Here is a 12,893-nt window from a genome sequence, read left to right as displayed (position 1 = left end):
ACAGCAACTCATCTGGAAACAGCTATTGGGATCATGGTGAATGAATGAAAATGTAAACCCTGAATGTGACTATTAAGAAAAAGAAAACATATTGAGAATGAAATGTTAAATACAACTTCACATATGACGCCCTTGTATAAAATGGAGTGAAATTGATTGGAATGCTGTACACTTCTGATCACTGCATTTCAAATAAAGTATCGTTTTGCACCTTTACCAAAAGGGGGGGAAAGTAACCAAAGTCAGAGAAATAATTCAAGAACTTGGAAGTGTTCTAGTTTACAGTCAAAATGGGTAAAGGGAGGTAATAATTGTGTCAACAAGTGTGGAAAGTGGGGGTGGTGGGGTTTTGCTTTATTTTTGGTCTTTCTCACAAGCTAAGAATGATTCTAAGAGTTGCCTTGCAGTGAGATGGGCAGCAAACAAAATAAAATAAACAGTAAATAAATAAAAATGATAACAGTACTTCTTTAGAATGTAGAATTTGACATGACCATTTATTTTATTTTATTTATTTTAATTCCATTTATATCCCGCCCTTCTCCGAAGACTCAGGGCAGCTTACAAGCTTAGCAGTAGCCTTCATTCTATGTATATGCGTGCTTATTAGGGCTTTCACACACACCCCCAAGCGGCATTATTACAAAGTCAGCTTAATTGTCCCCAACAATCTGGGTCCTCATTTTACCTACCTCGGAAGGATGGAAGGCTGAGTCAACCTTGAGCCTGGTGGGACTCGAACCTGCACTAATTGCAGGCAGCTGGTGTTACTTAAGGAGGCATTAGCCCACTGCTCCACCAAGGTTCTTCACCATCAAAGAGAGTCCCAATAAACTGGTGGAGGATTAACATCTTAAGTAAAGGTTGTAGTGGAGCCAGAGGGAGGGAGTGCCAGTTCTCTCATCCATGCTTCTGAACTTCTTGAATTCACCTGATTAATGTAACATAGAATTTTGGATTATATGGGCTCTTGACATGCCCACAGTAGGACTCTTTTTATGTTAATATTATTGTAAAAAATAAAACAATTTTCTTAATAATTTGTATTCATTTTCAATTTAAAATTATATCACTGTAGGTTTTTAACCTACTTTTTAGAATGGGTGCTGGCATGTGTATTCCTGGCTGACCTGGAATCTTTCAAGTGTGTTGGATGAGAAATGACCATGTTGTTTGGGCAGTGATGTTATTGGGCTGAGAATGGCCAAGCTGAGGAAGTAGACCTGCAAAAATGTGTTTTCTGATATATTTTTTTTCAAATTCTAAAGTGAGATTTTAATTATTTACTTTCTGTTCAGTTGGCAACTCTACTTCACGATGTGCAGCCTTATGTGTACTTTCTGCACCAATAATTTTTCTCAATACAGTTCGTCCTTGACTTAAAACAGTTCATTTAGTGACCATTTGAAGTTACAGTGGCCCTGAAAAAAGTGACTTGTGACCATTTTTCACACTTACAACCATGCAGCATTCCCCTGGTCACATGATCAAAGTTCGGGTGCTTGAAAATTGGTTCATACTTATGATGGTTGCAATGTCCCGGTTATCTTCTGCAACCTTTTGACAAGCAAAGTCAATGGGGAAACCAGATTCACTTAACAGTCATGTTACTAACTTAGCAACTACAGTGATTCGCTTAACAACTGTGGTAAGTAAGGTTGTAAAATGGGGCACAATTCACTTACTAAATATTTCATTTAGCAACATAAATTTTATTTATTTATTTATTTATTTATTAGTTGAATTTATATACCGCCCTATTCCCGAAGGACTCAGGGCGGTTCATAGGGCAGTTAAAACAGTACAAAAAGAGAATAAAATGGACTTAAATTAGTACAAGCCCACAATTCATAATCACAATAAAATTAAAAATTTAAAATGAATTTAATATAATTTAATATGATTTAATTAAATACTTTAAAATTTAAAATCCCTCAGTCCAGGCCAGACAATTCGAACAACCAGGTTTTTAAGTCCCGGCGAAATGAGCGAAGGTCGGGGGCAGTCCGAAGCTCCATCGGCAGTTCGTTCCAAAGGGCGGGCGCACTCACAGAGAACGCCCTCCCCCTGGGAATCACCCGCCGGGTGATTTTGGGCTCAATTGTTGTAAATTGAGGACTACCTGTATTTCCTCCTAAGTAACTATCAGTGTAGGGCCCAGTGTATTAAAAGGCCTCTAAAATACTCCTTCAAAATTATGTCCAATAGAACTGACACATGCTCATAATAAATAATAAAATACAGATTTGAAAACTGTTGTAAAATGTATTGACTTCACCTAATTCCTCTGTCTTTCCCACTCTTCTCAATTTCTTTTATCAGTTTGTTAATGAAACTTGTGACTGAGAGCAAAAAAAGTGTATGTGTATATGCTTAAGGAAAACCTCACTACATTGAAATCAAGAAAGCTAAATGGTCAACAAATAATTCTTCACGTGTTGTCAATTAGCGTGAACCATTTGCCTGCTCATGATCTCAAGGGAAAATTGGTGTCTCTGGGAAAGGTGAGCATGTTCTCAACATAACTTTCGGACCATGGATCAAGACTATACCTCCAGCAGTCTCAATCCCAAACACTCCCAAGCCATGAAAGTGTCTACAAAGATTCTCGGTCATCTAGGTCACAGTTGTCCCAATAGTGCTTTTCCAAAAGGCAACTGGACTTTCTTAGTTTTTTTCTTTGAAAATGTTTTGCTTCTGATCCAAGAAGCTTCTTCAATTATTCAGCCAGAACAGAAGAAGCTTCTTGGATGGAAAGTGAAATGTTTTCAAAGAAAAAAAAATCCAAGAAAATCCAGTTGCCTTTTGGAAAAGCACTTTTGGGCCAAGCCGTGAAACACTGCAAGTGGAGTGAGATGATAAGATGCAAGGAGCACCAATTGACTGTAGATGTAACATACATTCATGCTGAACTTTTCATTTAAAAAGTGCAGCACAGTGGTGCAGTGGTTGGAATGCAATATCGCAGGCTAACTCTGCTGACTGCCAGCAATTTTATCCTGACCAGCACCAGGTTGACTCAGCCTTCTATACTTCTGAGGTTGGTAACATGAGAACCCAGATTGTTGGGGTCAATATGCTGACTCTGTAAACCACTTAAGAGAGGGCTGTAAAGCACCATGAAGTGATATATAAATCTGAATGCTGTGAGATATACGAGAAATGTATATGTTATAATTTTTCATAATATAGATTAGCTTATATTTTATAAAAACTATTTAGAGCCAGTATTTTAAGGTATAATCTTATAACCAAAGCACAGCCATATTTAACCTTGTTAAAGTGATGACTTTCACAACTTTTGGGTTGAAACAGGCATTAGTTACATTGTATAGATAGGCAAGGGAACAGAGTTGAAACATTTGTATCATCCAGCTTAGACAAAGAGGCTCTTACTGTGAACTGAGTTGGTTCAATGTCATGATAATAATCATGTAGGTGTGGTAAAAGTAAATACAATAAGCTTAGCTGAAAGAGGAAAGTTCCGAGTTTAGGATTCAAAGACAAAATATAACTTGAACTTCCTGTGAACAGCCAATTCACTCAATACCCGGTGCTTCTTTTTTGGAGGATCCTTTTCAGCTGCAGAGGCAGCCACATAAGCACACAAAAAGATATAACTGCTTTAGGGTGTTTGCAACAAGTGCCTCCCATACTCCAAAGCCTACTTTGTCTTTTAAACCCAAACCCTACTTAGACCTAAAATGATTACTAAGTAGAGTTGTAGTATGTTGTTTTAACTTCATATACATGTTAAATAATAGGTCAACAAAGTGACACTTACATGTGAAAAATGTGTGTATAAAAACACACTAAAAACTGTGTAGCAGAGAATGCCAAAAGAAGTTTCACCAATATCACTGGATAGAATTCATTGAAACCTCCAATGCACACCTGTTACTTTGCAAGCACTCAAATTCTGCACAGAAGATTCCTCTCTTCAGAACAGACTGAGGAATGCAGAGTTAAAGAAAATAGTTATAATTGCATTAACTCAATCTAAGATGTGAAGTGTACCTTTTTGCTATCATTATTATTCCTTGTAAATGACAGTTGGATCAAATGATTTGGACAAATAATTGGCATTTAAGTAGTAATGATTTATTTACAATAGCACTTTTATAAACAATTGCACAAACATCTTTACATTAATATTATGAAAAAAGTGTCATTGCTCAATTAGGCAGGAAAACCTCTAGGAGATTTTAATTTGCTTTTTAAAAGTAGAGTGGAGAAAGGAAAAAAATAATGCAGCAGCTCTGGGACAGAACTATAAATACAGGAGTATTGGAAAAAGTGCAGTTCATGCAATTCATATTTATATACTTGTTTAGGTATATTTTTTTTAAAAAAGAGTGTTGGTTTCAGAATTAAGGTGCCTACATGATTGTAGTTAAGAGCTCAAAAGAGTTGGTAATGAATGAAGATCTGTTGATTTTAGTTTCCATTGGTATATTGATTGGATCTGCAGATATTCTATTATTTTTTTGTCTAACCAACTACAATCTTATGAATTGTTACTCCCAGGTTTTGCAGCTTTCATGTCAGCATTTACAGGATTTTCTTAAGACTCCTAAATGCATTCAAAATACCTCTCACAACCATTTTGGTTATTATTATTATTATTATTATTAATTTTATTTATATAGTTATAGTTATTCCTTGAAAACTATGGATTTTTGCACCAGATTTTATTTTTTCAGTCTCAAGTACTGAAGACGTTATTAACGGCATTCAGCTGATACATTTCAAAGAAAAAACTAAAGACAGCATACATAAAGTTTCCACACTTTGCTTCACTAGTGTGCATTGCAATTTTAGTAAGCACTGGACAGATTTTGAACAGGTTTCTGAAAGATTATGTTTTCATGTTCATTAGTATAGCCAACTCTTATATCCGCCTCCCCATGAAAAATGAATTACAATTTCATTTCCTAATCTAATGCTGACTTTGGAAAACCTTAGCTTTCATTATAAAGTATAAAGCTGTTAAGATTCAACTGCTGTATGCTGCTTAGTATTTCAAGCTTCAGGAATTTAACTATTCTCTTAAACCTCATAGAAGACTTTAAAAATTACATACACATTGTATGTCCCTATAAACCTATCCCAAGTTTGATATGTGGTGTTGTTCAATTGTGAATGATGTAGTCCAAATATTTTCCAATATTGGAAAGAATTGTCTGGCTACAGTACATTTTTTCACAGATGTGTGTACTGAGTTCACTCCTGAAGAATAAGTCAGCTTCTCCAAAGCTACTTTAAAAATAACTCAAGTTCATAACAAACAATATCTGCAAATGTGTTAAAGAAAATACTTAAAAAAAAATCGCTTCAAAAGTATAGTTTACTTCTACCATGAAGTGGTTATCCAGGCACTCCCATCAATAAACTGAAATGTCCTCTTAGGTTAGTATTCAGATGCAACAAGTTGTTTTAGGCCACATAAAATATTTTGGCCACCACTTTCTTCTGAAGATACAGTGAAAACATCTGTTCTTATTAGCTTTCTAGGGCATTCAGTACTTTCACAATCTGTTCTTTTATATCTTTGGTGGCATCACCTGCATTTGGAATCAAGTACCTTAAAATTGGAAAAGATAAGATCATTTGTTAATATACTAATCACTTTCACAATATAAAATAATACCATTAAAATATTATGTCATGATACGTAGGATCCATATATATGATGCACACATGCGCACAGGCATACATACAAACATACACAATATTTATTTGCAAAGAAATTGAAATGAGATAAAGAATTAGTGTGTCATTCCTCTTGCCTGTTGAGAATTTACACTAGCATTAAATTTTATAGCAGCACTAAATTTTATAATAGTAGATTAAAAGTAGTAGTTGAAGTTTCAATAGACAAAAAGTTTCAAACTTTAGACTTTTGGCAAATATGTTCCTTATTTTAAGCTTCAGTGATTGCCAATACTATAAAAATAGTTACCTATAAAAACATATACATTATTATTTGATTTTATGAAATGGCTAGGGTCCATTAATTATCATTTATTTTTTTATTTTAATCCCATTTATATCCCGCCCTTCTCCGAAGACTCAGGGCGGCTTACAATTTAAGCACAAACCAATGTGCTTAGCAATAGCCTTCATTCTATGTATATGCCTGCTTATTAGGGCTTTCGCCCCCCCTCCCCAGCAGCATTATTACAAAGTCAGCTTATTGCCCCCAACAATCTGGGTCCTCATTTTACCTACCTCGGAAGGATGGAAGGCTGAGTCAACCTTGAGCCTGGTGTGATGCGAACCTGCACTAATCGCAGGCAGCTGGTGTTACTTAAGGAGGCATTAGCCCACTGCTCCACCAAGGCTCTCATGAGAATGTATTTTCCATTCTTCTTTCACCAGTCCTCACACAAACATATATATACAACTACTGCTGGGATACATCTCTGCGGGTGTCTCTGTGTTTGTAATATTCTTTCTTTAGGACTGTATTTTAAATTTTTGGCTGACCTCTGGTGAAGGCTGGATGGGGATTGTACATCCATCCATGCCCCACTTAATCTCTTTGTGGGTTTGAACTGTGTTGTGCTGATTTGCCTCCTTTCTCTGGGGTTAATTCTAGTTAGTGATGATTGTGGAGATGTTTATGGCCCTTACTCCATGGGGTGCCACAGAGTTTAGTGTTGCCTCTTCTACATGAGGCTGATGGGTAAGCTTATCCATCACCAGGTAATGAGGTATCATCATAATACTGGTGATACCCAATTATATATATATCTGTTCCTGGCAAATTAAGCAAAGCCATCAATGTCTTATCCTGTGCCTGGAGGCTGTGAAGGTCTCAATGGGAACAACAGGCTTAAGCTGAACTCTGGCAAGACTGAGTGGCTCTGGGTTTTGGGACTTATCAATTTTAGGACTATACCATTTTTGGTGCAAGATAGGGTTACATCAACCCAGACAGACCTAGTGTGTAATCTGGAGGTCCTCCTGGACACATAACTGCTGCCTGAACAACAGATGGCAGTCATAGGTAGGAGGATCCTTCGTGCTGTGCACCAGTTGTGCCATTCCTAAATTGGAAGGGGTCTGCTCACAGTCACTCATGCCCTAATTACCTCCAAATTGGATTACTATAATGAGTTCTATATGGGACTGCCCTTAAAAAGTATACAGAAGCTTCAAATGATGCAGAATGCAGCATCACAGACCATTATGTTTGCTTCCAAAAGAACACATGTCACATCTCTGCACTGGTTGCCGGTTTGCTTCCAGGTTCAATTCAAAGTGCTGCTGTTGAACTTTAAACACTTCATGGCATGGGGTTAGGTTATCTGAGGGACCACCTGTCCTCAATTATTTCTGTCTGCCCCATCAGGTCTGAAAGAGAAGTATGGTGCAGGTCCCATCTGCTAGGGACTTATACTTGGTGGCTCCCAGGAAGTGGCTTTTTCTGCCATGGAACATTCTCCATGATTATGGAACTTTCTCTCCCTGAGTGAAGTTAGTGTCAGGTGCAAGAAACCAGGAATAAGAGTAAAGTTCAAAGTACCAAAAGTTTATTTCATTTCACCTATATACAAGAATCTAATCTACTATGGTTAAGCCACATTGATGCTAGAGAAGAATTAACGGAATCAGCAAGGGCTGGACTTAGGCCTCTTTTGGGAATATAATGACTCCAAACTGATAATTTGTTTGACCTTGCCTTTAGGCTTTGCCTCATCATCTCCTACAGTTAACTCCATAATGTTCTGGAAGTCTCTCAGGACATGGTTATGTCATTAGGACTGAGGATCCCAGGAGACCAGTGACATTCTAAGATGGTTCTGTTGGTATAGTTAATATTTATTGTATCTTGAGCCTTTATTTATTTATAATAATGACCAATTTATATTTTTAATAATGATTGTTTTTATATATTTTTCTTTTACTTAATTGTTGTCTGCCACCAGAGCCACTTTCTTTAAGAATGGAGGTTACATAATTTTGATAAATACATAAATATATATAATATTCTGCCGAGGGAACTAATTTCCAATTTATTTTTATATTGGGGGAAAAATGTAAGTGATTTGGAACACCGATTAATAGGCTGCTGTTAAGAGAATCTCAAAATTCCAGCATGTACATAGATGATTCACTCAAGATCTAATATAGTGATTAAACAATATTTCAATTAAATCACAAGGTGTAATAATTTCTAGACTATTGTTTAGCACAATTAAAGAATGTACAAAAAGTTCTACAGAACCTGGACAAGGCTCAATAGCCTTTCGAATGATAATAAAAAGGTAAAGGTAAAGGTTCCCCCGCACATGGGTGCTAGTCGTTTCCGACTCTAGGGGCTGGTGCTCATCTCCGTTTCAAAGCCGAAGAGCCAGCGCTTGTCCGAGGACGTCTCCGTGGTCATGTGGCCGGCATGACTAGACGCCAAAGGCGCACGGAACGCTGTTACCTTCCCACCGGAGTGGTCCCTATTTTTCTACTTGCATTTTTACGTGCTTTCGAACTGCTAGGTTGGCAGAAGCTGGGACGAGTAACAGGCGCTCACTCTGCTACGCGGCACTCGGGATTCGACCCGCCAAACTGCCGACCTTCCAATCGACAAGCTCAGCGTCCTAACCCACTGAGCCACCGCGTCCCTTTCGAATGATAATACTAGTACATTATATTAAGCATTAATCATTTTTTATACAAGGATTTTATAATTCCCCCTATAACATGGCTGCACGTAAAAAGCATTAGAAATTATTGTCAATTGCTTATTTACTTTTGATATATAAATTAATCTTCAGAATATATGGATGATTCAAATGTAGTTGATGCTAATCATAGCAAAATCTTACCTTTCAATTGCCAAAATCTCTATGCCTGAAGCAGTGCTATTTCCATATTTAAACGTTATTAATTCAGGATGCTTTTTCTTGGAAGTAATTTTGACCACAGCATTTAGTGCCTGACGAGATTGTATGTAAGCAAATCCTTTTCGAGATGCAATCTCTCGTAAACAGTACATGTGTGTTGTAGTTACCAAAAGATGACTACAAAAAAAATAATAATCAGAAAAAAGTGGCATTATATTAGGAAACAGACACTTCCTCATCTTCAGCATTATTATTCTGAGGCAAACTCATTTTGCAAGTAGTAATATTCTGTGGTTACATATAACAGCTATTTAGCAAGTTTACAATTGACTTTTCATCAAGTTGTGGACACATTTTATATTGAGATAAAAGCTCAAATATATATTACGCTATGAGCAAAACATAATATTTGCTATGAATTTCCAGTCTGTGAACCACTTAATCAGTCACCCGACATTTTTATTTTTTTTCATTCAGTAGGGTTAAAGATAAATTGGAAAAGTAATTACAGAATTACAGAAGTCTACATATCTGGCATTTAAAAGGTAGCAACTGTCTATACGAGAGAGAGAGAGAGAGAGAGAGAGAGAGAGAGAGAGAGAGAGAGAGAGAGAGAGAGAGAGAGAGAGAGAGAGAGAGAGAGAGAAGCACTATATATAATTAGAAACATTATTAAGATTATAAAGCCAATGCAACAATACCTAGGAAACATGTGTCCACTTTCTTTCACTTCACTACAAGGAAAATAATGTTTTATATCTGGCTTATTTATCCAAGTTTGAATGTTGACAATCTCTTTTCTATCATCATCAGACATGGAAGAACTATCAATTTCATCTGTTTCAAAAAGAAAAAATGATGTCATAGATAAAATCTTTTCAATTGCTATCACATATTTTTAAAAATAGTTTTCATTCTATTTTGAAATTTCTGAAATAAAGGCTGAAATGAGGATTCCAAACAAATTCGTTTAATAATAAGATGTTTCTCTGATAACTATTGAGTGTCTCTGAAATACAGAAGGATGCCTTGACTTGAATTTATAAGTAATAAAGTCCGGCAGAGCTTATTAGTGTAGAGTGAAATCGATATACCTATATATTCTAGATCTCTAGCTTGTCCAGATCATTTTCTTGAAGTTTCTTGGAAAAAAGTACAGGTGTTTCTCAGAAAACCTGTGTGCTTATGTGTGTATAGGAAATCTGACGCTATTGAAATACAGATATTTTTTTTGTATGGGAATATGTTATCTAAACTTAAGAGTAAAATTTTGATTTAACAGACCATACAAGAGAAGACATGTTACACTGTTTATATAATTTATGCAAATTTTATGTGATTTGTGTCCATTTATGTAAATTGTCCAGACTGAGTCTCCAAATAATGGACTTTTCTGTTGTAAAGCCTTCAGATTTTATAAGGTGTAACTGAAGTCTGATGAATGATGGCCCCCCACAAAATGAGATAATATTGCAGATTCCAGTTGGAATTTCAGAGCACAATTAGAGTATCTTTTTACTAACAGAATTCCGGACTTAGCTAGAAAGTACAACCTATAATTGGCTTATAAAACCTTCTACTATACCAGTATCATATTCTTCTTCATCTCCAATACTGAAAACTGGTTTCACACCACGGTAAGGTTTTCCTACTCTGTCACTGCTGCTGACATGCCTGTTGGCAGGGAAAGAGCATAAGAAAGGAAAAATCATCATCATCTTAAAAATATATTTTATTGAAGCATTTTCTCCTAGCAGCATGCAATGTGATCCAGGTATGAATCTCTGTGTGTAGTCAAAGAATTCGATAAAGGTAGCAGGCTGCGCAAAAACCATGAACCGTACTGAATTAGTGAAAATTAGTGAAAAGGCAAGAGAGCGCTGAACTGGCTGGACTGTATTAAGTACAAGACGTTTGATTTGAAAAGTTCAGTAAGCGTAGTCAGAAAACAGAGATCTCTTTAGTAGGCTGTATATAGCTTTCCAGATATTACTAAATTACAGTTCCAAACTTTTCTTCTCACGGGGCTTTGTAATTCAGCAACACTACACATCTTTGTTTTAACAAATCAAAGTCAAAGGTTTCCTTAAAGTGATAATATATCGAGGCATGTTTGGGGACAAACTATTATTGGTTTCCAACCAATGTATGCAATACTGAGAGATAAAAAGCTGAGAATGTTTAAGTGTTAGTTTAATCTAAGAAATGTCTCTGGACCAATCATAATATCAGATAATAGAACAGAGTTGAGAGGTATAGAATGTGAACTATAGCGTCTCCTCTTTTCAGATTTTTCACATGGATCTTGTTTCTTGCTCATTCATCTTTCACTGATTAGAAACCGCATGCCATATTAAAGACGTAGTTTCATACTTCACAGCAAGTAGCCCATTCCAATGTGTTATGCACACATTCTAAAAACTGTAATGCTGATTAGGTATAAGTAAAGGTATAAGTAAATTGCTGTCCAATCCGCTTTTGAAAATTTCACTTATTATTGTAGAAATGGCTGCTAGAGGAAACAAATAGGTAACATAAGGAAGAAGAATGGGGGAATTGATGGGAAAACTAACATTTATTTCTATTCCTGAAGGTAAGTGCTTTCATTTTCTAGGAGCTGGCAGATTAAATAGGAAACTGAACTGCGTAAAGAGAGACAACAAATGTGCCACCCAAAGAAAGCCAGATTAGGGGTGCTTGTTAGTAATTTATAAAGATAAGCATCTGTAACACTGACATTGTTCAATAAAATAGCTGGTATAAGAAATAAATATAATTTCAACTGGATACTTTGTGATTTACTATCTCCAGAAAACCCACTGTTTATACAAAATAGCTTTTGGGCAATAATTTATCCTTTCTTGAAACTGTTTCAAAATTTGCAGGCCCTCTTTATATGCTTTTAAGGCCTATACGATTCTCTTATTCTTTCACATTTCACTACAAGCCCAACATACAATAGTCGCTACTTATGCAAGGATAATGCTAACTGTGACTTGTTGTTTTAAGACTGGTATGGTCTATTTGTTTGTTTGTTTGTGTGCTGTCCATCTCATCTAGAGACGAGATGTATTAGTTTGATGGGCTTAAGTGTACTGCCAGAAGATATAAAGAATGCATACCTTATGGAAATCATTATTGACGTGCTTAATAAGAACAACCATAACCTTTAGACATAATATGCTTGTTTTAATATAAGCATGGTAAAAGCAAACTATGGTTTGAAAACCAAATTACACACAGCAGTCATTTAAGTTAGGAAGGTAGTTCTTCTCACACTTCATGTAAATAAATAAATACCTTTAAGGTAATTTGCTGTTGTAAGCTAGATGTTCAGATGATATTAAATAAAAGCACAATTAAGAAACAATATTCCCATAGTCAATTGCTAAATTTACATAGCATAACAATTCTGGCTATTTTAACTTGTCCATCCTCAAAGTATATTTCTTATTGCATCATGCCTTGAAATCCATTTAGTTTTTATTATATTCTTTCAAAATTTTTATCTATGTTACTTAGTCAAAGCATCAATGGCAATGTAATGGGCCATAAGAATATACTTAAGGTATGGCATAAGGGTATACTTTTTAAGATATTGTTGAAATGTATTTTAATAATGAAACCTCTCTTCCATATCAACTTTTCAATACTCCCATTTTGTTGAGTAGGATTATCAAAAATGTAGCTGCATTTTAAGGTTCAGACAAAACAGTAAATTGTGGCTAATGTTTATGTTTGACTGCATCATGCTGTAAAGGAGGAAGCATTTATTACCTATGCATGTATCATCTATAAATGAATATGAATATCTCCTGTAACCATAGTATTTTAAATGTTTGAGCTTGATGTAAAGCATTCCTAATTTTTTTTTAAAAAAACTGAGAAATATTGACAGTGTAACTGATGCTTACAAATAGTATGAAGTCATGCTAAAAAAAGGACAAAGGCAGTTTTGCTCAGATAGTGTTGCATGTGGCTTACCGCAGCATACTTGCTCTATCAGGCCAGGGAAGATTGAAAGAAATTCTATAGCAAATTGGGCAG

General features: G+C 35.7%; 1 protein-coding gene across 2 annotated transcripts in view; it reads right to left on the bottom strand.

Moving 5' to 3' along the window:
• Positions 1-4,079: 4,079 nt before the first annotated feature.
• Positions 4,080-12,893, bottom strand: part of TBC1D23 (TBC1 domain family member 23) — a 40,286-nt gene continuing 31,472 nt past the window's right edge. Inside the window, exons 15-19 of one of the 2 annotated variants that reach the window (XM_081327388.1) lie at positions 12,831-12,875; positions 10,432-10,520; positions 9,548-9,683; positions 8,829-9,023; positions 4,080-5,584 (exon numbers count right to left, since the gene is read on the bottom strand). In XM_081327388.1, the coding sequence (XP_081183514.1) occupies positions 5,503-5,584; positions 8,829-9,023; positions 9,548-9,683; positions 10,432-10,520; positions 12,831-12,875 (547 nt within the window). In that variant the 3' untranslated portion in view covers positions 4,080-5,502. The remainder of the gene's footprint in view (positions 5,585-8,828; positions 9,024-9,547; positions 9,684-10,431; positions 10,521-12,830; positions 12,876-12,893) is intronic. The other variant, XM_081327389.1, reaches the window with a different exon arrangement.

This window comes from Vipera berus, assembly GCF_964194415.1.
Source record: "Vipera berus genome assembly, chromosome: 4".
Classification (NCBI taxonomy): Eukaryota; Metazoa; Chordata; class Lepidosauria; order Squamata; family Viperidae; genus Vipera; species Vipera berus.
The sequence above is the reverse complement of the archived record's forward strand: the minus strand, read 5'-3'. Positions and strand labels throughout refer to the sequence as shown.